We start from the raw sequence: 26,523 nt of genomic DNA on the forward strand, positions 1-26,523 counted from the left end.
CTACGCATGGGAGGTACCAGAGAATTGGAAGATTGCAAATGTTACATCCCTGTTCAAAAGGGGGGGTGTATAATACTGGCAAATCCTGGCCAGTCAACCTAATGTTGGTGGTGGGGAAATATTAAGAGATAATATTCTGGGACAAGGTTAATTGGAATTTGAAAAAATATGGCCAAATGTGAAAGTCAGCAAGGAATTGTTAAAGACAAATATTCTTCGACTAACTTGTTCGAGTTCTTTGATGAAGTAATCAGGGTATTGTAGTTGAGTTTGTGAAATGGACTTTCGAAAGGCGTTTTACAAAGTCTGACATTATAGGCCTGTTAGCAAAATTAAGGCACATGGAATTAAAGGAACAGTGGCATTATGGATACAAAATTTGCTAAGGCATAGAAAGCAGAGAAACTGTTGTGTTTCAGACTGGTGTCTCTGTTTTCAAATCCCTCCATTGCCTCGTCCCTCCCTATCTCAGTTACCTCTTCCAGCCCTAGAGTCCACCGAAATATCAGTGTTCCTCCAATTGTAGCCACTTGAGCATCCCCGATTTTAATCGCTGCACTATTGGTGACCGAGCCTTCAGCTGCCTGGGCCCAGAGCTCTGGAATTCCCTCCATAAACCTCTCCACCAGCGCTCATTAAAATCTACCTCTTTAAACAAGCTTTTGGTCATGTGCCCTAATATGTCCTTATATGGCTCAGTGTCAAGCAATGTCCCAGAGATTCCGGCCTCCCTGGGTGCGTACGGAATTTCTCCAGACCCAGGAAGGCATCAGAAAAGCCATTTTTCAATGTACAATAAGCATGCGCATCTCAGGAGTGAGGACATTTGCAAAGGCAAGATTGCGGTATTTACACATGTCCTCTAAACTCTTGTGCCTGATAAAAGGAGGTGCATAGCCTACTTTTACAGGTGTAAGAGTCTTAAGACACACTTAAAACATTAAAAAAATAAAATTACAATATACATTTTATTTTTTAAAACCCTGCTCATTGCGGTAAATATATGTTAAACCATAATTTAAAGAACTTTTTGAAAACTCGGAAATTTTTTTTCTTTAAGATATTTATTAACTGTAATTTCAATTAATTTTAATTATGTCAGGTGTGTTTTTTATTTTTTAATTGGTGTTATTGTGTTTGATTTTTTATCTCAATTAATAGCAATGAGAACTTGTAGATACAGAGTTCCCATTGCTATTAATTGAGAATACGTTACCTGATTGGTTGAGCAATCACACGTGACTGCATCTTCTGCTTGGGAACCTGGAGGACGGGAGAGTGCTTGCAGTGTGGGAAGAGAAGGCCTCCCCAATGGAATTCCATGCTCCTCCGGGACCACCAGGTATTTTTGGAAAAATTCTCCGGTCTGAAGCAATTGCCCGCCGGAAGCCTCTGACCTGAATTTCAGGGCCAATAATTTTTTTAACTTTTTTAAAAATCGGAAATATATATATTTTTTAAATATATCAATAACTTTAATTTAAATTAATAAAAATATGTTGTGCATTTTTTCTATCTTTTATTATTGGTTATGTGTGTTTTGAAGGCTGTTTCTCGTTCACAATAATGGGAACTCCAACTTCCCATTACACTATACGTGATTGGCTGCCCAGAGTATTCCTTTCTTAAGTCAATTATTTTTCGAATAATAGTTGGTAGGCAAAACAGCATTTGAACAATGGGAAGCCTTGAAACAGGAAATGGTTCAGTTACAAGTAGGCACGTTCCTATGAGGGAAAAAGTAAGGGTATCCAAAGTTGTAGCTCCCTGGAAGACTAAAGATATAGGGTCCAATATTCATCAACTCACTGCCCACTGCCACTGACTGCCACCGACATTGCTCTTGCAGATCCAACCAGTGCCACTTTCGAGATCGCCTGGAGCAGATGGGAGGGGTGAGTAATGGGAACCTCCCGCTCACATCAGCGGACGGCCGAGTGACGCAACTGTGCTCCCGCCCGCTGAGCTCCCAGATTGGTGCGGACGGGAGTCGGCGCCAAAACAGGGATCGACCACTGCAAGGAGGCTGGTCTGTCTCTGATGGTAAGTATGAAGATCGTTGAAAAAAGATTAGTGAACATTTTTTAATTGTTTTTTCCACAGCGACTTACCTTGATGGGGCCCCCTGAAGGTATTACGATAGCTTTTTTCTTTTTTGTTATTGATTTTTATTTTTAGGTGTTCGACCCTCCATGGGCCTGACTCCATCCTCGGCGGCATTTGGGAGGCAAGTGCTTCTGCTGCCGACAATGGGAGCTCTCACTGGCTGCTGCACAGTTTGGCAACGTAAGTCCCTCATTTGCCACCCGCCGACCTTCGAGGGACATTCTTCATGATTATTCTGCCGAAATTACCGTCAGGTACCTCGGCGGCCATTGGCAGCACTTTGAGCGGCTCTTGGGTGGACGGAGACCTTGACCAAATTCGGCCTCATACAGATTAAAATAAGACGTAAATAGAAGGCCGATAACAATTGTAAGGTGAATAATACCATAGAGAACCAAGCTGAATATAGAAAATACAGAAGAAATCTAAAAAGGGGAATAAAAGTGACAAAGATAGAAAAAGACAAATAGAAAATGAAATAAAGACTTGCATTTACATAGCGCCGTTCATGACTACCGGCCTTCTCAAAGAGCTTTACAGCTATTGAAGCACTTTAGGAGTGTAGTCACTGTGGAAATGTAGGAAATGCGGCAGCCAATTTGCGCACAGCAAGCTCCCACAAACAGCAATGTGATAGTGACCAGATAATATGGTCGAATAACTGAAAGTCAGCACAAAATTGTTAAAGACAAATATTCTTTGACTAACTTGTTCGAGTTCTTTAATGAAGTAATGGACAGAGTTTATCAGGGTAATGCAGTTGAGTTTGTGTATCTGGACTTTCGAAAGGCGTTTGACAAAGACTCACATTATAGAACTGTTAGCAAAAATAAAGCACATGCAATTAAAGGAACAGTGGCAGTATGGATACAAAATTGGCTAAGGCATAGAAAGCAGAGAAACTGTTGAGTTTCAGACTTTGTTTTCAAATCCCTCCATTGCCTCGTCCCTCCCTATCTCAGTTACGTCCTCCAGCCCTAGAAAAACGTTCCTCCCATTGTGGCCACTTGAGCATTCCCGATTTTAATCGCTGTGCTATTGGTGACCGTGCCTTCAGCTGCCTGGGCCCAGAACACTGCAATTCCCTACATAAACCTCTCCACCAGCGCTCATTAAAAGCTACCTCTTTAAACAAGCTTTTGCTCATGTGTCCTTATGTGGCTCAGTGCCAAACAATGGCCCAGAAATTCCAGCCTCCCTGGGTCCGTACGGAGTTGCTGCAGACCCAGGAAGGCATCGGTAAAGCTGGTATTCAACGCACAATGAGCATGCGCTGAAAAACGGCTTTTCCGATCTGTCAAGCTCCAGCTTGACAGATCATCCGCATCTCTGGAGCGAGAACATTTGCAAGGGCAAGATTGCGGTATTTACACATGTCCTCGAAACTCATCTGCTGATAAAAGCAGGCGCATAGCCTACTTTTAGAGGTGTAAGCTTCTTAAAACACACTTAAAACATAAAAAAATAAAATTAAAAATACACATTTTATTTTTAAAAACCTTGCTCATTACGTTAAATATATTTTAAACTGTAAGTAAAAAACTTTTTTCAAACACGGAATTTTTTTTCTCTAAGATATTGATTAAGGTTAATTTCAATTAATTTTAATTATGTCAAGTGTAGTTTTTATTTTTTAATTGGTGCTATTGTGTTTGTTTTTTTGCTCAATTAATAGCAATGAGAACTCGTAGATACAGAGTTCCCATTGCTATTAATTGAGAATACTTTACCTGATTGGTTGAGCAGTCACACATGACTGCATCTTCTGTGTAGGAACCTGGAGGACGGGAGCGCACTTTGCAGCGCGGGAAGAGAAGGCCTCCCCAACAGAATTCCACACTCCTCTGGGACCACCAGGTATTTTCAGAAAATTTCTCCTGTCGGAGGAAGCCTCAGACTGGAATTTCAGGGCCAATAATTTTTAAAACTTTTTTAAAAATCGGAAAAATATATATTTTTTAAATATATAAATAACTTTAATTTAAATTAATAAAAATATGTGGTGAATTTTTTATATCTTTTATTTTTGGTTATGTGTGTTTTGAGGGCTGTTTCTCGTTCATAATAATGGGAACTCCAACTTACTGAGTTCCCATTATTATGAAGGAGAATATACTATACCTGATTGGCTGCCCAGAGCCATGTCACTCCAGCTCCAGGCCTGCGCATGTCCCGAGATGCACGCGCTCCGACGTGCACTCCCAGTCGAACACACGTGGGAAGCAGAAACCTGGGCCATTAATTCCATAATCGTTTGAGAGGAGTACATCGCTCTGAATAGCAACGTACTTTATATTATAATTCACGACAGTGGCAAAGGTACTAAATCTGAAAGTGGTTAGAAATACATAAAATAATGTACCTTACAGAGAGAAGAAAGACTGCTTGCATAGTATGTAATAATCAACTTTGCCATTTGGCCAGTATTCTGATGGAGCCGATCACCTGCACTTTATAGAACTGGCCTGATTTCCATCCATGGATCAATGGAATGAAGTTCGGCCGGGTTCTACAACTGTTGTGCGATTGGGCACATTGCTTCCCAATTCTATGACAATCTCTTCTGTAATTCAAAAGCAAAATACTGCGGATGCTGGAATCTGAAATAGAAAATGTTGGATATCTCAGTGGGTCAGGCAGCAACTGTGGAGAGAAAAACAGAGTTAACGTTTTGCGTCGATGACCCTTCATCAGAACTGGCGAATGTTTGAAAAGAGCACATTCTTAATAAGCACTGAAAGGGGGAGGAGAAAAACGAAGAAAAGGGAAGGTCTGTGATAGGATGGAAAGCAGGAGAAATTAGAGAGATGCTGCGACTTGCAATAGTAATAACAGAAGCTAGAAAAGGGTTAATCGGGATAGGATGTGAATGGCGAAATAATGACCAGCTGCCATTTGGAGAGAAAGAGAAAAAAAGCATGATGAGGTGGAAGAGAGCCAAAGAGGGCCAGAGGTTATTCTCTGAAATTGTTGAACTCGATGTTGAGTCCAGAAGACTGTAAAGTGATTAAACTAAAGATGAGGTGCTGTTCCTCGAGCTTACATTGAGCTTCATTAGAACAATGCTCGAGTCTGAGGACAGAGATATCAGAGTGCACATGGAGTGGAGAGTTAAAGTGACAGGCGACTGGAAGCTCAGGGTTGCACTTACAGACGGAATGGAGGTGTTCCGTAAAGTGATCACCCAATCTATGCTTGATCTCCCCAATGTAGAGAGGCCACATCATGAGCAACGAATACAGTATACTAAATTGAAAGAAGTACAAGTAAATCGTTGTTTCACCTGGAAGCATTATTTGGGGTCCTGGATAGAGGGAAGGGAGATGGTAAAAGGGCATGTGTTGCATCTCCTGCGCTTGCATGGGAAGATGCCGTGGGAAGGGGAGGGGGTGCTGGGGGTGACCTCGGAATGGACCAGGTGTCATGGAGGGCGCAGTCCCTTCAGAATGCTTTGAGCGGAGGGGAGGGGATGATGTGATTGGTGGTCAGATCATCCTTCTGTAATTCCCTATTTGCATCATTCAGTTGAGCTTGCTGGCAGAGATCTGAAACAGCCCTAACCAAATTCATCAGCAACAACCTCTTTGAATGTGGTCGTCGTGCTTTATCCCTTTTCACCCTCCACAGTGTTCGATATGATCTATAATGCCACCCTCCTCCAATGCCTCTCCTCTATTATGCAGCTGCATGAAATTGCCCCTCCAATCAACCATATACAATTCTAGCCTAAGCATCTCAGGTAATACCTTCTCTTCCACTCTCCGTTTGTTATCTCCAGAGTCGCTCAATTTTGTATCCTTGGACCCCTCCTATTCCTCACCTACATGCTTCCCCTCGGTGATATTCTGCAAGCACGGGGTAATCGATCATATCGAACACTGTGAAGGATGAAAAGGGATAAAGCACGACGACCACATTCACAGATTCTGAAAATCTACTTGGAGGATAAACGCCCAACGTCATTGTTCTCCCTCATGCCAACATCCCCAGCTTCGATGCATTGACTACACTGGAGCAGCTCCATTGGGCGGGCCACATCGGCTGCATGCCCGAGTGGAAATAAACTTTACAACCAATAGGAACCTGTTCAACCTACGTCGCCTCCAGGCTAGATCCAAGCTCATCCCATCCTGTCATCAAACTATAGCAGGCGGATGAGGCTTGCATCTGCGCACACTCAGCGAGGCTGAAATCTAAGCCACCGTCAACACCTTCACTGAGGCATACGAAAGCATGAGCCTTACGCTAAACATCCATAAGACAAAGGTCCTCCACCAACCTGACAGCACGACATAACACTGCCCTCCGGTCATTAAAATCCATGGCTCGGTCATGGACAACGTAGACCTTTTTCCATACCTCGGGAGTCTACCATAAATAAGGGCAGACATCGATGACAAGATCTAACACTGCCTCCAGTGTGACAGTGCAGCCTTCAGTTGCCTGAGGAAGAGAGTGTTTGAAGACCAGGACCTCAAGTCCAAGAATGCAACTACTATTAGGGGGCCTATGGACTATGCCCACCAGCGACTTTTCCCCTTATTATTCCTTATCTCCACCCAACATGATTCAACATCCTGATCTTCTGAGCCAATATGGTTTCTCACTAATGCACTGATCTCATCCATTATTAACAGGGCTACCCCACCTCCCTTCCTGTCATTCTGTCCTTCCAAATTGTCAAATATCCCTGAATATTTAGTTCCCTCTCCGAGTCACCTTGCAACCACGTCTCCATAATGGCTATTAGAGCGTACCTATTTGTATTGATTTGTGCTGTCAACTCATCTATTTCGTTTCAAATGCTGCGTGCATTCAGATAAAGAGCTTTTAATTGTTTGAACCACTTTTTCCTGCTTTGGCCCACTTTCTCATTCACGTTTATGTTTGTACATGCTGTCCTTTCCTGGCACGATCTGCTTTTCATTACCCCGGTATTATCCTGCTCTATTGCCTTCTCCTTATTCTTTGACTTTTTACATTTTTGCTCACCTGAACCCTCCCCTAGTTAATTGATTCACCAGGACTCTAGTCCCAGCATGGTCTAAGTGCCGCTCATCTGAATGGAACAGCTTCTTCTCACCACAGTACTGGTGCCAGTGTCCCACGAAACAAAACCCATTTCTCCTACAACAGTGTTTGAGCCATGTGTTTAACTCACTGATCGTATTTACCCTGTGCAAACTTACTTATTGCTCGGTTAGTAATCCAGAGATTATTACCTTTGTGGTTCTGCTTTTTCAATTTGGCCCCTAGCTGCCCATAATCCCTCAGCAGAATCTCTTTATTTGTCCTAACTATGTCGTTGGTACCAACGTGGACCACGACAACTGGGTCTTCCCCCTACCATTCTAAGTTCCTGTCCAGCCCAGAGGAGATGTCCATTTTTGATGTCCATTTTTGAGGAGAATATTTCTATTCGTTGTGGACTGTTGTGGACATCACCAGTCGAGTGTGTAGGTTGTGGTGGCGTGCATTAGAATCGTGTGTCTGAGAAGAGGGGTTATGTGTGGCTTTGGAGTACACTACTAGAGCTAGTGATTGATACCAAGATCATGGAAATGCATTGTCATGGAGATTCCCCGACTAGTCCACGTAAATTCGGCGAAAGAACCACGGAAATCCAGAAAAGCCAGGTAAACAGCGTTTACGCCATGTTTCCAGGGCTTCTGCAGCTTTCCCAAGGAAGTTACAGGGGATAATTAATGGGCTCGTCGTGGAAAAGTTCCCCATATCAGAATTTGAAAGAAGGAAAGAAGGAAAGAAAGAAAGAAAGAAAGAAAGAGCGATTTGAATTTATATGGCATCTTTTACGTCTTTATTCTCAACGATGGGGCACAATGCCTCTCCTTTTGAATAATAATTCTTTAGAGTAGAACTTCCACGGGGAGGGAAGAAATCCACATATCCCGCTGTAATAAGCTGCCGCATTTTCCTACTTAACAATAATAACAGTAATTCAAAAGTAATTCAATGGCTGTGAAGCACTTTGGAGGGTCCTGATTTTCTGGAGCGGACTTTGCAGCGTCTGGGTGATAACCCCTCCGAAACTGAATAACTTCAGGATTTAGCACATGTGTAGCTTATCGAGGAAATCCTTAAGCCCTGGTCAGTCATTCCTTGTTCCACCAAAGGCTGCGCTTGGGCACCCCTAGAGCCGGTAATCAGTGACTTTGCTTGATCTGACTAAAATTAAGCTAATATCGCTGTTAACTTCCCCGTTTAATGTTGAGCCTTGTTGGAATAGGTGGCACTGTGGTTGTAATAGTATATTGTTTGATAACAAGAGTTGGGAAGGTAGAGAAGAACTATTTCCACTGGATCTGGAGTCTAGGATTAAGGGGCGTATTCTAAAAATTAGAGTCCGCCCTTTCAAGAGTGAAATTAGGAAACACTACTACACACAAAGGATAATAGAAGTTTGGAACTCTCCCACACATTGCAATTGATGCTAGATCAATTGTTAATTTTAAATCTTAGATTTATACATTTTTGTTAACCAATGTTATTAAAGGATATGGGCCAAGAATATGGAGCTCGGTCACAGTTCAGTCATTGAATGGGATCACAGGCTCGAGGGGCTGAATAGCCCCTATTCCAATCTTCCTACGTTCCTATAAAGAAACGTTTTAGTCCCGAAAAACTAATTTTATATTGGTGAAATATCAAATTTCTCCATTATGATAAAAAATACATCATTGTTTTTAATTAAAAACATTTTTAAAGTTTAAAAACATAAGAACATAAGGGGTAGGCCATACGGCCCCTCGAGCCTGATCTGCCATTCAATACTATCATGGCTGATCATCGACCTCAACTCCACTTTCCTGCCTGTTCTCCATATCCCATATCGCCTAGAGTTCAAAAATCTTTATCTATCTTTATCTATCTCAGCTTTGAATATACTCAGAGACTCAACATCCACAGCCTTCTGTGTCACAGTATTCCAAAGATTCGCAACCCTCTAAATGAAGAGATTAATCCTCATCTCAGTCTTAAATGGCCTACACATTTTCCTGAGTTTGTGCCCCCTAGTACTAAATACTCCAGCCAATGGAAAAAGCATCTACACTCTCAATCCTCTTCAGAAGCTTGCAAGTTTCAATGAGACCACCGCTCATTAAACTCCAGAGGGTTTAGGTCCATTCTACACAATCTCTCTTCATACGAAATCCCTCTCATCACAGGAATCAATCTAATGAACATTGGTTGCAATGCCTCCAAGGCAAGTAGATCCTGCCTTAAATAAGGGTAACAAATTGTGCACAATTCCCAAGGTGTGGTCTCAAAAAGGCCCTGCACAATGGTAGCAAGACGTCCTTACCCTTCTACTCCAATCCCCTTATAATAAATGGGAACATGCCATTTGACTGACTTATTGATTGGTATACCTGCATGCTAGATGTTATAGCGAGAGATTTTTCAATAGAGCAAAGGCACCTGTAGCATATAGTTACAACTAAATATGCATAATGTTAGAATTAAATGTGTGTGTAAAATGTATGAAGATGGCTGCCCGTGATTTAGCAAAACCTCAAGGGATTTCAGCTAGACGAAAGAGACTACATTCCTGGTTACTGATAACTGCTGTTTCTCACACAGGAATACACATGAAAAGAACGAGTTTCTGCAGATGTCCCTAATCAACTGGCTTTCGGACCTCAGACAAGATGTCCAGATTCATGCTGGAACAATAAGAATCTTTAGCAGGATTAAGATAAGGAGATTGCCCAAAGACAGCACCCAAGGACAGTAAGATAAGGGGATGGGGGGGCTGGACCATATCACAAGACCATGAATAACTCTAAGCAACACATGAGACAATCACGAAGCCACCTAATGTTTAGAGACCACTTCTATTGCTCTATTTGAATCTATATGTAATCTATAATCAATATGATTGGATGGTGTCCTGCCGAAATGGGCTGATGTAACTGTGGTAAACTGTTGTAAAACAAATAAAAAACGCTTTGTTCAGCGGAGGGAGGTACCTGGATGCACCAGTGGCATCATCTACCCACTGACGTAATAAACCATTTTGATGTATGGACCAACTCTGAGTGACGAGTGATTCTTGGAGGGTACATTCACGCTAACAATGGCGTCACGAACAGGATATTGCAGAGGCCATTGGGACAACCTTAGAGAATCTGGGTGAGTATTGGCAATAGATCCCAGGGGGTAAGGGACCAAGTGGTGTCCAGAGGCTGACGCAATATCCAACCTGTAGGAAGGGGCGGACCAGCAGGCAAACTGGTGGTAGATAGTCATTAAGGAGGCGTAGAGCATTGCAGGAATTGCTTAAACGTGTTTTAAGAATTGTACGAGTTTGTGTAAAAACAGATTTGTAACCTGACAGTAGCTAGAAACGGCCTACTACAAGTCACGCTGGTGAAGGCGGACCGCTGAGAGTTAGGTGTTCTACTACAAGTCACGCTGGTGATGGCAGACCTCGGAGAGTTTGATCTTTAACGAGCTACGCAAACTCAATATCTGCAAGTTAGAAACAGCCTACTACAAGTCACGTTGCTGAAGGCAGACCGCTGAGAGTGAGGTGGTCTACTCCAAGTCACACTGGTGGAGGCGGACCTCTGAGAGTTACATCTCTAACCATCCCCAATGCTAAATACCAAATATGGCCAGTATAACAACAAAACTCGAGTGGGGGCCAGGAAGGTCCCTTAACCACCACCTGGCGGAGAAACAAAAGATTGTAATAGAAAAGGCCTGGGTTCTGATTCTTCGTGCCCAGGTAAAATTAACAGAAAAAGTAAATCAATCATGTATTAATCTATCATCATTTATTAATTTATTTTTAAAAACCCTGATAGTAACTATCTTAATTGATGTATTGATCAAAAAAAATAGAGCCGGCCAAACAATAAGCTTTGTTGAATGAAGAGAGACTTTTGTGAATGTCTGTCTTTGAGTGAGAGTGCTTGTGTGATTATTTGACTGCGGAATGAATTTTTCATGTGTCTGAAAACCTGCTTGGAAAAATGGTGGAGCTGTCTATTTGTTTTAGCTCCACCCACTTTTTCAGACAGAGTGAAAGTTGTTTTAACCCTTTGTAGTGTTGTCCTGTATGTAGGAAGTTTTAAGTTAGAAACGCAGGTGCGGATTTATTCGGATGATAAGTTACAGAGCTAGGAAATGCACAAAGGATATAGGTTTGTTGAGCAAAAGATAAAAAATATATGGTCCCGGTGGTTTTAAAAAAGAAATTTACTTGACACGCTCCCTTACTTTGGAAAGAACACCCACAATCATTGATTACATTGGGTTGAAACACATAAATCTAGTCTGGGAATGAGATAAAGAATGCCTTTAAAAAAGAAGCCTGTGTGGGTCTCTCGAGGTTGCTCCATTTTTCTTTGTGTAAAACCTTGATGCAAATGCTTCTAGCTCAGTAAAAAGAGTTTTAAATAAAAGATTGGCATTACAAAATTTGAATTGGGACTTTGAGATATTAAGAGAAGACACAGCAAAATACTAAGATAGATTCAAACTAAAAAACAATTAAATTAAATCTGATCTCTTTTTTAAAAAAAGAGAAATAAAACTAAAAGGTTTGGAAACAATCTAGAAATACCTTCAGGGATCAGGTCAAATTCCTGGGCGAGTGGTGAGCTATCTGCGAAGGTGTAAAAGGGACTTTTGAAAAAAGGAAGTTAAAACGGCACGCTTTAACAGTTTAGAAAAAAGGACATTGTAACGGCCTTGAAACTGGAACATTTGAGATAACGAAAAGCAGCTCTCAAAGCTTATGTGCTAGACTCCGTTCTAGTCATGGAAAAGACGAAAAAAATATAAAGACACAACCTTGAAAGAAAACAAATTGAACGAATTTGAAAGAAAAAGTGTCTTCGATTGTCTGATGATTTTATATTAACAAATTTACTGAGACACCAGCCGTCTGTGTAAAATACAAAGCCTAATTTGAAGAAAGGAGATCTGAAAAAGAACGGTGCTGAAAAAAAAGAGTGTTTGCGATGGAGAAAGGCATAACTTACTAAATACTAGTTGATATTGGTTGTGAAAAAGATATTGGTTTAATTGGAAAAAAAATTTTTTGGAAGAGGTAAAAGACATTCTCCATTGACAATGATTTTAAATTACGAGAAAGTTTCACTGCAGTTTGAAAAGATTTCTAAAATGGACGTTGTTTATCAAGAAAAGTCCCGAACAGTCTAAACAAGCAGGAGAGTTTTGAAAATAACGAGGAGAAAAGATCTAAGCTATGCAAACTCAGCACAGAAAGAAAAAAACTGGGAATTAGAAAATCTTACTGAATTTTAAAATTCTTATAGAAAATGGAACTGGCACGGAAGTTTAGATTTCGTGCTGAGAGAGAAATAAAACACAAGATTTGCCCAGTGAATGGGACCGTAAAAAAACCCGAAATGTTGGAATGTATACAGCTTGTGTGAAAATTGGATTTCAGTAAACAAAATAGCTATTAAAAATGTGTGGTCTCGTTTTAAATCAATTTTTTTTAAATCTTTGGCAAGTACTTGAATTAGAAGTTTAGGAAAGATTGGAGTTTAATCTAAAATGCTGTCTTTCCTGATGAGAAGATTTTTATTATGACGGCTTTACTAATAATTTCTGCAGTTTTAACGGATTCCTAATTTCTAAGCAAGTTTTGAAGGCACAAAGACTCCAAAAAATTTCAGCTGATTATGAGGAAGTCACGTAATGACATCAGGCCTTCTTACAAACCTGTAAAGGAGTTAACCCTTTCCATTGACAGCTGTTTTATACTGGACATTATTAATTTGGATTTCTTAATAGAATAAAGATTCACCTGACAGATAGAGGAAATGGTGGGATAGTCAGGATAAAAATAAAGTAGAACTAGCCTATGTAATAATACTTGCCTGATACAATAAAGAAATAGATACTCAAACAAAACAAATTCAAGAGTTAAAAGTTAAGATAAATGAGCTGGAAGAGATTTTTTTTTAAACGGGACCAGACTGATAGTGCAGTGCGCAGCCATAGCACCATCACCTATGGCAATAGAGCCAATGTACCCCAAGGTGGTAAGTGGAGTCCACAAACCCAACCTAACCGTTACCTCCGATTTCACAGAGTGACCTCGACATGCATGGATAAAAGATGAGTAGACCAGAACCTAACACCTGGTGATAACCAGAATCTGTTTAAAATTTGCAGATTAAACACCCGCCGAGATGGAATCACAGTGGCCACTTCAGCTCTGCAGCATGATACTAGGCATCTCGACACTCATACAAGCATCAGATAACCCAGATGGATTTCGGGGGATGCAGCAAATGCAGGAAAGACACACTTACCCGAACTATGCAGGAAAGACACACTTACCCGAACTATGGGATCTTGTTTAATTTAACTGATGGAATATGTATCCCATCAGCCAAGGACTGGAGCAAGGACAGAACTTATTTTAACGCATAATGTTAAGCATGAAATTATGCCTATTCTGATCAATATCTCAGGCGTACGAATGCCGGAATATTGTACTGAACAGGCAAGGAATATGTATAGTGTATTAAGTAAGGTTGTAATGCAGCAGGCTGCCGATACCATGGGTGCCAGTAGGTTCCGAGGACAAGAGCAGGTGCATAGCCATAAGAGGGGAATAATTAATGACGCTGCTATCAGCCTTAATACCGGGACTCCATAGTAAACTCACTGGATATACAAAGGCTGAATGAAAAGATGGAACAACTTAAAGAGGTGATGAGGGAACTGTTAGAGCGGGCTGAGCAGAATCAGAAAGACGAAGCCGACTTAGAAAGGGAAGGCATAGAGATACAGTTAGATGGAATTTCAGTAATCGAGACACATGCCAAAACAATTAATCATCTAATTGACAGAGAAAAGGAAGATGCCAGAAAGCTCCGACAAGGGCAACTCTGTCACGCTTATGGTTTGTGGATGGTGGGACAGATACGACACAACCTCAATCAGATCCAAAGGGGGGAGGTACCAGACTGGATAGACAGCTCACATCTGGCTCAGATAACCAACAGGGGACACTGCAAACTGCATTCTGAAGGGACTAACAAGAGTATACCCAGCGCCAAATGGGTACAGTTGCGGGAATGAGGATTGCCTTGATGATCCCTATAGTCACACGAGACTCAGGTCCATTTCCCCTTAACCAATTGGAGAATATCGGGGTTGTATGTGACAATGCCTCCCTCCGTTACTATTTAACCACAGACTCTGCTATCCATAGAGATAACACGCTATACAGCGTCTCCCTGAAAGGGTGCAAACAGAGGGGCGAGATCTCAGTGTGTCCCCACCCGGTGGGACAGGGAGAATTAGATGAGTGTAGTTTTAATTGAACTGATGGATGCATTCTGGAAATAGTACCTGCCCCTACACATTTTGCCCAGGCCGGGTATGGAGGTAAAGGGAGATACTGTGTCTCCATCACATAACGTTCATATCAGTATAACGGCTTGCAATGCCACATCCCGCAACCAAACTTCTGCTTTACAATCCTACGACCTGTTACTATAGGGCATGCCCGCATTATCCAAGTTAGACGGCGAGGTACCGAAATCATTAACGCTATCGATCAGCTCCATGATCACCTGCAGGACTATGACGAACCAGAACAAGCCCCTATTCCCCATTTAGCAGAAGTACTAAGGGAACTAAGACTCAGAGTTCGACAGTCTGTTAAACTCTACCACCAACTACGGACCAAGATTGAGATACTGGAGAAAAACACCGACACAGAGCTGCAGGATAAGAGTTTGTGGAGGAGGGTTTGGAACTGGGGGATGAATGTCAACATCCACCCTTGGATTCGAATTATATCACATATACTGGTCGGAATACAGCTAGTCCTAGCGTTAGCATGGGGAGTCATGGCTTTCCAGTCCTGCAGATATTATGCACAACAACGAGGTTTAACACGAGAGCTCAGATAAGCAAAGAAGTTCGCGTGACAGGCAAAAGAGGCGATTCGAACTATATTATTTCATCTAAAACAACTGGGACTCCTGAAATCGAGTGACTGGCCAGCACGTCGAAGCAGGGAGTACCAGGTGATACAAAAGCATAAAATAGCATAATATAAATGAGTGTCGGTTTCAGGGGGCTTGGACTAGCCCCTTTACCGAAAGGGAGGGTTGTTATAGAGAGAGATTTTTCAATAGAGCAAAGGCACTTGTATCATAATGTTATAACTAAATATGCATAATGTTAGCATTAAATGTGTGTGTAAAATGTATGAAGATGGCTGCCCGTGATTTAGCAAAGCCTCAAGGGATTTGAGCTAGTCGAAAGAGACTACATTCCTGGTTACTGATAACTGCTGTTTCTCACACAGGAATACACATAAAAATGACGAGTTTCTGCAGATGTTCCTAATCAAATGGCTTTCGGACCTCAGACAAGATGTCCTGGTTCATGCTAGAACAATAAGACTCTGTACCAGGATTAAGATAACGAGATTGCCCAAAGACAGCACCCAAGGACAGTAAGATAAGGGGGGGCAGGACCATATCACAAGACCATGAATAACTCTTAGAAATACTTGAGACAATCACGCAGCCACCTAATGTTTAGAGACCACTTCTATTGCTCTATTTGAATCTATATGTAATCTATGATCAATATGATTGGATAGTGTCCGGCCGAAATGGGCTGATGTAACTGTAGTAAACTGTTGTGAAACATATAAAAATCCATGAAACGGTTTGTTCGGCGGAAAGAGGTACCTGGATGCATCAGTGGCTTCATCTTCCCGCTGGCGTAATAAACCATTTTAATGTATGGACCGACCCTGAGTGACAAGTGATTCTTGGAGGGTACATTCGCTCTAACACTAGAGTTCTGTGTTTCTTGCACGAGGACATCCAAATCTCTCTGAACACCAACTTAAAAAGTTCCTCACCATTTAAAAAATATTTTGCTTTTTCTATTCTTCCTACCAAAGTTAATAACCTCCTTAATGCCACCTTACTCCACATTCAGTTAGTCTATCTATATCGCTTTGCAGACTCTTTGTGTTCTCCTCACAGTTTACTGTACCACCTAGCTTTTTATCGTCATCAAACTTGGATACATTACACTCGGTCCCTTCATCGAGGACATTAATATAAAATGTAAATAGCCGAGGCCCAACACTGATCCTTCCGGTACCCCACTAGTTACAGCCTGCCACTCTGTAAAATACCCGTTTATTTCTACGTCTGCTTTATGGCCTTTAACCAATCCTCAATCCATGCTAATATATTACCTCCAATTCCATGAGCCCATATCTTCTGTAATATCCTTTTATGTGGCAACTTATCGAATGCCCTTTTGAAATTATATTTCAGCTTTTTCCTTAGCCCCTTGTGTATGTCCCAAACTTTATTTGGCTCCTTGTAACATTGTTAAAAAGTGCAGATGATTCAGTGCTATTTAATTTCCATATTTGCTGTCAGTAAGAATTCTTCAATGTGATTGGCTGTTTAGACAGCTTGATGACGTCACTGTTGCGCGACGCTGGGAATCCCCTTTTCACAGCGGTACAATCAAATGCACGTCGCGAAAAATACATTTCTCGCCACAGAGATCAAGCGAGCAGGACTTGGAACTGTTTATAATTTTGCAGCGTGCAGCTTTAACTGTGCTACTTGTGTACTCGCTTAATAATTAACCTAAAGGCTACCAGTGTACAAACCAGAACTACAGAAGTAACTTTAACATGTAGAAATATTTATTTTCATAGTCTGTTCATCATTCTTGATGTAGTCCTGTTTGTTTTCGATTTTCCCATCAGTTGTTTTCTGCTGTTCTCTCCTGGTTTGAACAACATAATGTAACATTTTGGAGCAAAGATACAGCTCAACAGCCCAAAGTTCGATGCTAAAATTGCAAATATTTCCACAGCGACCGTATATTTTCCGGGGGTGCTCACATAAGCGGGGATAAACGTTACCCAAACTGCAAAAAAGATGAGCATGCTGAAGGTTATCAATTTAGCTTCATTGAACTTATCGGGTAACGCACGGGCCAAGAAAGCTAAAATAAAACACACACAAGCTAAGAGCCCGATGTAACCGAATACACAACAGAAAGCAACTGTGGAACCAATAGCACACTCAAGGATAATCTTTCCACTTTGATACTTGGTGTTTTTTGCTGGGAGTGGGGGAGAAATGACTAACCAGATTACACATATTATAGCTTGTATCAATGTACAGAGAAAGATAATTGATCTTTGTTGTGTGGGTCCAAACCATTTCATTACATTACTGGCGGGCAGGGTTGCTTTAAATGCCATCAGGACGACCAGAGTTTTACTAAGAATGCAGGAAATGCACAGAACAAAACTAACTCCGAACACAGTATGACGCACCATACATGACCACGGTGATGGCTGCCCAATGAATGCAATGGAGCACAGAAAGCACAGTATTAATGATATGAGTAGCAGGAAACTTAGTTCCGAATTGTTGGCTCGTACAATGGGAGTGTTTATGAAATATAAGAAAACAGCTGCAACAGCTCCTGTGATACAAGCTCCAAACAGTGAAATCGCCGTGAGTGTTATTCCCATGCTGTCCTGAAAGGATAGGAACTCAATTTCTTTTGAAATGCATTGATCTCTTCGGTCATTGGACCAATAGTCTGCAGGGCATTTGAAACATTCTATAGAATCTGTAGAGAAACAAAGGAACAAATAATCGTTCAAATACTGATTTTTAAATTATTTTTTTGAAAATAACCCAAGCTGCTATCGTGGTAAGTTAAGTACATGAGTTGGTATTATATCTTGCCTAATTTACTGCTGAAATATTAGCAGAAGTGCTCATTCTTGCCCACCTGTTTGGTTACTGATCTCCCCATCCGCACAGTGTAAACAATCGAAGCAGCAAACAGGCTGGCCGTTACGAACCGCTCTTCTTGTACCTGCAAGACAACTGTCGCTACACGTTGAGACTGGCACCTGTGGAGACAGGAATCTTATAAACTTCAATGTGTTGTGGAATCGTAGCTCGTTGATCTCACTGATAATTTATGCATTGCTCTTCAGAGTACTTTCGTCACTTCTTTCACCCTGTGTAAATCTATTGGAGTTCAATGTAATTAGATTTGCTGAAGGGAACTGTGACACAAACTATTTGAACTCTGATATTATAAACATCAACAACGTACTGCTAACTACGAACCCACATTTAAAAATGTTTTCTTTGTAGCGATCGCTGGAAAATTAGCAGGAATGAATTGCGGTACACACACGCTATACTTTACAGGAGAACAGGACTTGTGTGAAAACCTTACAATGAAAGACACAACTGTGTTACACAGTAGGCCAGGGGCGAACGTCGTTCATTGTAAGTTATTCCAGAAAATCAACAGGGAGAATAAAATGACGTGTAAAGTGTAAAGTGTTATTGAATTCTCACCTTACATTTTTCAAACCAGCTGATTAATCGATTTCGGCGGCTCAGTTCGCAATGCTCATCGGGGCCAAAATTAAGGTGCACCAGAAAGCTGGCGCACCTCTGAGTTTTGTAGTCGTACTTACCGCTGGAACTCCTGGTGTGATAAGAATATCCATTTTCAGCACCTTGAATTTTTTTTCAAAGCCATACGTGAAACGGATCATAAAAGGGACAGGCCATAGATTCAAAGCAAGGCTGATTGGCTGAAAATTGGTCGGTCGGGGCCTCCACCGTTGTCAATTACATTTGCGTCAACTCACTCCTCACCGTTAAAGGGCAGAGACTCTGCCATTTTTTTACTTTGGCCACTGAGCCAGCGACCGGGCCAGCGGCCTGGCCTCCAAGAGGGGGTGCCAGGTTGCCCATTGGCGGCGTGGCCAAACCCGTGGGTAGTATTTTTCATTGTGACTGCGGCAGATAAACCGGCCGGGGGCACCGCCTGGCGGGGGATCCAGGGAGTCAGGTGAAAATCGATGGGTAAATATTTTTATTGCCTTTTTGTTGTTTTCATTGGCGGTACAACCACTCTAGTGGAATGGGGAGCAGGCCGAAAAAATTTTAGGTCGGGTTGGCCTGTTGACCCCCAAGCGGCGGCCATTCGATTTGTAAGAATGGTCGTCGCAAGCGGGCATTAACGGGTCTCTTTGAGACCCTGAAATTCGGCCCTGTCAACTTAATGTTCGTTACCAGAACAGAAGAAAGCGAAGGATAAGGAAAGGCCTTTAAAGCTCAATCACTAACGCATTAATTCTCCCGTCGTGGAATCAAGTTGAATTTTTGAATGATTCCTATGATTATTTCTTTCCTATTTCGCGTTGTCAATTAAACCGAATGTTCCTCATTTGTTGGCTAAATAAATCTTCCTGTTTCACGTTTACATTTCAATAAATTCCATTAATCTCTTCTCAACCTACTTTCCTGGTGCACTTTGAAATAAAGATTGGGGTTTACATTATCCATACTATTTATCATTGTTACACGTTCACTCACTCCTCCTTCTTTCGAAGAACATAACAAATGATAGATGGATATAAATTGATAGCTTCTTGTAATTATTACAGTAGTTAACACAATTCCGCTTTGAACTTTGATTTACCATAGCTTTCTAGAATGAGTTTTTGTATTTTTTCTTGGGATGTGGATGAACTGACAAGGCATCATTGTTTCTCCATCCTCAAATACCCTGAGAAAATTCAAAAATAACCGATAGCGTGGGACTGGGTCATTTGTAGGTCTCAACAGAGTAAGTAAGGAGAATCCAATCACTGAAAGGCATGAACATTCTAATTTGGGGTTTTACAACAATTCAGCAACATTTATTCCATTACCAGGCCACTGATTTAAATTAGCTTCACAACTTTCTTTAACGAGTGACTTGAACTCACCACCACTGGGTTACTAGCCCGATGTCATAACAACAGCACTCTGGACCATATTTTTTTTGTGAAATGAAATGTTAGGTTTACACATAGGAAAATGAGGTTTATTTGAATGTCCATCAAAAGATAGAGAACCTGATGATAACCAAAACATTGAATCGTCAAATCAGTATGGAGCAAACAATAACACAAAGGCAGCTAGTTTAAAAACAGAATTGGAATATAAGAATTGCTAGACGCTAAAAGACCAAGGTCCATCTAGTTCGCCATCCACCACCCTAATAATCCCATCATACAGCGCTATTCACAGCAATCGATCTCTATCAATATCTAAAGCAGAGCCGGGCGTGACGTAAGGAAATCACCAATGGTGGAAAGATTTTGAGAAGCATAGGTCCAAAGTCGCCTGTTCCTCCACAATGCTACACTTATCGCAAGTCATGTTGCAAATCACTCATATAGTGTATCCCAAAATGTTTATACCTAAAATAAAGCTATCTAATGTGCAATTGATTCAATGGTATATGCTTCCACCATTTCCCAAGGGAACCTATTCCATAGATTGACCAGACGCTCACCGATGACTTGCTTCTCCAGATCAGTTTTGAGTTTACCCCGCCTCCATTCAATCATGGACACCTCCTCCATTTCTATGAATGAAAACTTTCCGCAATTGGTAAAGTTCTAAATATCACATATTCAAAACTACTCCTCGAAAGGAGTGACTGAACACAAGATTTGCTATGGTTCCTGCGCGCAGCGATCATGTAAAATCTTGCTTCTCATCAATCTTTCTCTTTTTTCTACAGTAGCAGTACAAATTGACGCATTTACGGACAGACTCCAAAGTCATCCGTTCTACTTTTTGGTACATGTAAAATGCCCATACTTTCTTTTCCAGAGCTGTTCCATGCCAAACGATTTCACTTTCAACCAACGCAAGTTCCTTTCCTGTAGGCAGCGCTACATCGTAATAGCCAACTTTAGCAAATTGAACCGACCCATCAGCGCGCTTCTGCCAATTTACTAGGTCATACGAAGCGATGGGATCTCCGTTCTTATCAAAGCTTACTTCCTCTCCAAACTTGTTGGTGAAACGTACCTCTTTCAGGTATTGTAAAAGCTATAGAAAAAGCAAAAAAGATACATCTTCTGCAACATTGATTATATTTCACGTTGTTTGCTAAAAGAAAAATATAGCATTAAATGAATTACCAATGCAAAGACGTTGGAACCGAGCCGTGTACTGCTATGTGTAATCTTGCCTATGTATCCCGATAAATAACAAACCATTTTGTTTTATAGGATATAATGCAACTTGCGACAATTCCTCACCTGCCAGGGTGCAATGTTTGACTTTTGGCCACATGTACTGTTGATAAACGGGCCTTTTCCGTGTTTACACGATTGTAAATTATGAAGGGCGTGAGCTGCAGCGTATACCGCTTTATATACATTGTAAGAAACTCTTAACTGTGACACATCGGTGTATGTAGTCTCCATGGTCTCCAAATTCTCTGAACCAGTGCACGGTTTGTATGGAGTCGGTGATACGTTTTCTCCCAGAGTCTGATTTGAGGTTTTGACGCTACAGCCGAAAACCTCCTCCCAGAGTTGTTCGACAAACGGATTGTCTGGCGCTGTGGAAGGGTGAAGTTTTACCAGAAACTCTCTCAGTCCGGGAATTTCCGCTCTCCTGATTCCAAAACCGATTGTTCCAGACAGTATTTCCCGAGTTTCCTCAGTCCACAGTTGCAATGCTGTGACCCAAGCTTCACTCGCTATCAGCTGGATATCAGTAATATTCTGCAGTCTAATCTCCTTTACCAAAGACATCGTGTCACTCTCACCACAGAATATTATGACCACCTTAGCAGAGGACTTTAAAATGGTCTCTGCAACCTGTCGCATTCTTTCCCTTGTACGACTAGGTGAAAGGAATTCGATGTAGGCGATGCAAATTTCAAACTTCGCAACCTCTTCTATTAAGGATCTCATCCCGAATCGGCCATAATCGTTATCTTCAGCCACTGCGCCGATCCAATTCCATTTAAAATACTGTATGACCCTGACTAAAGCTTTCATCTGAACATTGTCACTGGGAATTGTTCTGAAAAAAGTTGGGAATTCACGCTTGTCACTGAGGCATGAGCATGAAGCAAAGTAGCTGACCTGTGGGGAAGACATTGCACAGAGCCATTTAGAATCATGGAAACAGAGAATCGTACAGCACAGAAGGCCCATCGTTCTTGCACTGCCTCTTTAAAACAGATGTCTATTTAGTTTCACAGCACTGCTCTTTCTCATAGCCCTGTAACTGTTTTCCTTTTTTAGTATTCAGCCATTCACTTTTGAAAGTTACTGGCCAATCCACTTCCATCAACCCTTCAGGCAGTGCATTTCTGGTCATAGCTACTCGAGATCAAAATTTCTCCTCATCTCCCCTCTGGTTCTTCTGCCAATTATCTTAAATCTGTGACCTCTGGTTACTGATCCGCTCGCCACTGTAAACAGTTAATTGTAACTTCAGGCAGAGACATATACCTCGTCCATGTAAGCATTTATCGTCAATCAGTTGACAAATCTTACCATACCAATGCCGAAAGGGGCCACGACTCTCGACACTGCGATAGATTGCGATGATCCTCCATCTCCCACAATCAGGGGCACTGATGGAACTCCAGAGCACGTGAAATTGGAAGCGCTTCCCTCTTTCCCCTTCAGTAATTTGAAGGCTCCTTTCAGCCCTTCAGAAGGCGCGTCACAGCTGTCGAAAATCTTATAACCCAGAGTTATGTTAGGAAGCAGCTCTGGGTTCCTGTTTATTTCTTCTATTGCAAACGCCATGGTAACGGCCCAATGCAGACCACTTTGGCTGAACCTGTCACACACAGGGGGGGAAATTAAATTTCCAGACAGCATCATTCCTTCTAAAGGATCAATCATTGCAAAATTAGGAAGAACGTCAAAATTGTTTGTTTTCTTCATTAGAATACAGATTACAGGGCAATATAAAAGAAACGTTTAAAATTGGGGCAAAATGGAACATGGTACATAGAAGCAGAATGTTTCCAGCTGCTGAGGGGTCCAGAATGAAAACCATAGGTACAAGATTGCCTTGTCTTGCGATAATTATAAAGGGCCTTGGTGACACCACACCTGGGGTCGACATATCGCCTCTACAACCTGCGTACCGCCGAGAAGTGGGCGGACCTTATGCATCGACCAATTTTGGACTCCCTATCAAAGGAAGGATATACTTGCCTTCGAGGTGGTGCAACGGAGGCTCACTAGGTTGATTTGTAGGCTGCAAGGGCTGTTTTATGATGAAGGTTTGTGTAGAATGGGCCTATACTCTCTGGAGTTTAAAAGAATAAGAGGTGATCTTATTGAAACATAAAAGATTCTGAGAGATTGTTTCCCTTGGCTGCAGTGTCTAAAACTAGGGGTCGCAGTTTCAGGATAAGGGGAAGGTCATTTAATACAGAGATCAGGAGGAATTCCTTCACTCAGAGAATAGTGAATCTTTGGAATTCTCTGACCCAGAAGACTGTGGATGCTGAGTCTCTGAATGTATTCAAGACTGAGATTGATTGATTTTTGGAGTCTAGAGGAATCAAGGGATATGGAGATCGGGTGGGAAAGTGGAGTTGAGGTAGATGATAAGCCATGATCTTATTGAATTTCGGAGCAAGGTTGACGGTTCGTAGGGCCTATTCCTGCTCCTATTTCTTACGTGTTTATATCCCTAAGAGTAATAGTAAGAGGTTTATCACAGAGGAGAAAATAAACTTCGTCACACAGAGAGTTGTCAGGCAGAAATTCTCTTCCAGAGTTAGATGGATGAAAGAAAATAGGTCCAAAGAGATAGGGCACCAGGGCGGGAAATATGATCAGAACTATTTGTTGGAGTGGAGGCTAAACATTGACACGAACTGAATCACTGAGAGTTATGCATTGTTATAACTGATAGTCTAGCTCCCAAGAGCGAGTTATATTTATGCAAGAAATACACTGCTCTCGGCATCTATTGTTTGAGAATAAAGGTGCCACGCCGCTTTTGATTTGTTTATCCTGTCACTCCCTTACACAAGAGCATTGGGCCTCAGCAGCAATTTACAGTCTATTATCGTTCGGTTAGTAGAAGGTCGAAAACGTGACAATTTCGCGAAAAAATCAAGTACAATTGCTGCAAAAAAGTGGTTCTTGTTGATGGAAGTAGGTGAACGCAAAGTACCGGGATTGTACATCGTGATCTATTTCGTGGTGCTGTACCTATGTGTGTTTGCTGGTGATGGGAAGTCGTCTTGACTATTGAGCAGCTTTTTTGGTTCTGTAAAGTCAAGATTTTTGTCATTATTGTTCCACTGTTTTCAGATAGCCTTACATTGTTTTCTGCTGTGTTTATATATCCAGATGATCCGTTGTAGTCCACTTGATCTCATCCATCTCTATGGGCTTCTCTTTATACCATCCAGCTGACTGATGAATGGCTTCACTGAATTGGCCCCAACCCATTGGGGTAATCCAGCTGTTGATCATCCCCCTGTATAAAGAGATGCTTGCTGGCATCTACTCAATCATTATTTTTTCTAACCATGAATCTATGCCCTCACTTGCTGCTACTGTGACAACTGGAGATTCGCGCTATTACAGCTCTTCTACTGATTTCCACCCAGGTTTTTTGTCATAGCACAGAGAATCACGGAAAATACACAAGATAGATTATAAGGCCCGTCGTGCCTGTGCGGGCCTTTTCAAAGACCTTACCAAATATTTCCACTCCACCATAGCCCTGCAGCTGTTCAGGAGCCTTGTCAGAACGCACTTGGAGTACTGTGAGCAGTTCTGGGCACCACACCTTAGGAAGGAAATCTTGGCCTTGGAGGGAGTGCAGCGTATGTTTACCAGAATGCTACCCGGACTTCCAGGTTTAAATTCGAGAAGTGGTTACATAAATTATGGTTGTATTCCCTAGAATTTAGAATGGTAAGCGGTGATCTGATCTAAGTTTTCAAGATATTAAGGGGAACAATGAGGTAGATAGAGATAAACTATTTACTCTGTTTGGGGATTCTAGGACTAGGGAAGATAGTCTAAAAATTAGAGCCCGACTGTTCAGCTGTGAAACTCAGAAAGACTTCTGCACAGAAAGATTGGTAGAAGTTTGGAACTCTCTTCATCAAACAGCAATTAATGTTAGATCAATTGTTAATTTTAAACCTGAGATTGATTGTACTTTGTTAACTAAAGGTATTAAGGGATAGGGGCCAAAGGCGGGTATCTAGAGTTAGATCGCAGATCAGCCAGGATCGCATTGAATGGCGGACAAGGCTCTAGGGGCTGAATGGCCTCCTCCTGTTTATTGAATCTGCTTCCCACACTCTTTCAGACAGTGCTTCAGGAACATAACCATACGTTTGGGGGAAACAATTTTCATCATCTTTCCTCTGGTTCTTTTGCCAATTATGTTAAAGCTGTGAACTTTTTTTTTCGATCCACCCGTCAGTGGAAAAAGTTTAAGTAATTGCATGCATCGACTTGTATTTCCTCCGAGCAAGCGTTTCTCGCGAAACAATTAGCACATCTTACCACAACAAAGCCGAAGGCGGCCACTGCTCTCCCCACTGCAATAGGTTGCGATGATCCTCTAACTCGCACATATTATGGACATTTATTTACTTTTTGGCTTTATAAAAAACGTCATAGCATTGAGCATCTCTATCATATTTCTACTTAACATTTTTTTCCCTAAGAAACGTCCCAATTTCTACAATCTCTCCGCATATCCCCAGATAGAACGACTGAATAACTAAACCAGTGTAAAAAGGGACGCTTGGAAGGGAAACAAAGATGGACAAACAACGAAAGCACAACATAAAAAAACGCGAAAAAGGCAAAAAAAAACAACCAAAAAGGAAATGATGTTCAGAAAAAAATCCAATTCAGACCGGAGTATTTTGAAATTTACTAATTAATGATGACTATCACTCACTTCACAAAGCGCACTGGTTGAGGTTTAGATTGGAATGAGTTGGAGTCCGGCGCTGCTCGTAAATGTATTGGGAATAAACCGCCCAGAATAACATTTCCATCCTGAAACATTCCGGGTTTGAACTTTTCCCGAAGCTTGCATGTCGGTTTGGCTACAGCGCCCAGAATCTCAACTGGAATCAGTAAGAGTAGGCTCCAAATGGAATGAAGCGGCATCAGGAAAAGCGGAAGATTTTCTCATGAGTCACTGGGAAGAAAGGTTTTAATCTGTCATTCAGCACTCTGGTGCAAGCGGCCCGCTATACGGGGATATTTAACTTTCAAAACCCAGTCCCAAGAGGTTACAAACTCAAACCTCGCTACTGCGCATTACTGTTGCCTGATCAGAAAGGCTGACGTCATGTTTTCCGACGCTCGGGGCTATTGTGAAACTGACTGTTTCGTTCGATTAAATGCGGATCGCGCAGAACCGTTCCCATATTAGGAAGATAATCTGTCAAAGCTTCAGTACGGAGAAGGGCCGAATTTTTAGTGTCAGGGCATCTATTGAGAAGCTATTCTGCGGACTCGGGCAACTAGGCCAGTATTTGATGCTGAACATC

The 26,523-nt window shown here is 41.6% G+C and overlaps 1 protein-coding gene across 1 annotated transcript; it reads right to left on the reverse strand.

Moving 5' to 3' along the window:
• Positions 1 to 16,822: 16,822 nt before the first annotated feature.
• Positions 16,823 to 26,059, reverse strand: LOC139266293 (extracellular calcium-sensing receptor-like). The gene is made up of 6 exons (XM_070884118.1): positions 25,940 to 26,059; positions 22,517 to 22,825; positions 21,263 to 22,099; positions 20,817 to 21,050; positions 17,926 to 18,049; positions 16,823 to 17,760 (listed from the first exon to the last, which is right to left on the reverse strand). Exons 1-6 carry the CDS (start codon positions 26,030 to 26,032, stop codon positions 16,823 to 16,825), a joined length of 2,535 nt encoding a protein of 844 aa, XP_070740219.1. The 5' UTR covers positions 26,033 to 26,059.
• Positions 26,060 to 26,523: the final 464 nt, after the last annotated feature.

This window comes from Pristiophorus japonicus, chromosome 6 (assembly GCF_044704955.1).
Source record: "Pristiophorus japonicus isolate sPriJap1 chromosome 6, sPriJap1.hap1, whole genome shotgun sequence".
Classification (NCBI taxonomy): domain Eukaryota; kingdom Metazoa; phylum Chordata; class Chondrichthyes; family Pristiophoridae; genus Pristiophorus; species Pristiophorus japonicus.

Bases quoted from the DNA above. Each gene is read 5' to 3' on its own strand.
- LOC139266293 (XM_070884118.1), bottom strand. From the start codon at position 26,032: ATGTTTCAGGATGGAAATGTTATTCTGGGCGGTTTATTCCCAATACAT. The intron at 22,826-25,939 runs CCAGTGCGCTTT...AATTTAATTTCC, and splicing joins CATTCCAATCTAAACCTCAA to CCCCCTGTGTGTGACAGGTT. The intron at 18,050-20,816 runs GTATGGGCATTT...CTGTCTCCACAG, and splicing joins GAACAGCTCTGGAAAAGAAA to GTGCCAGTCTCAACGTGTAG.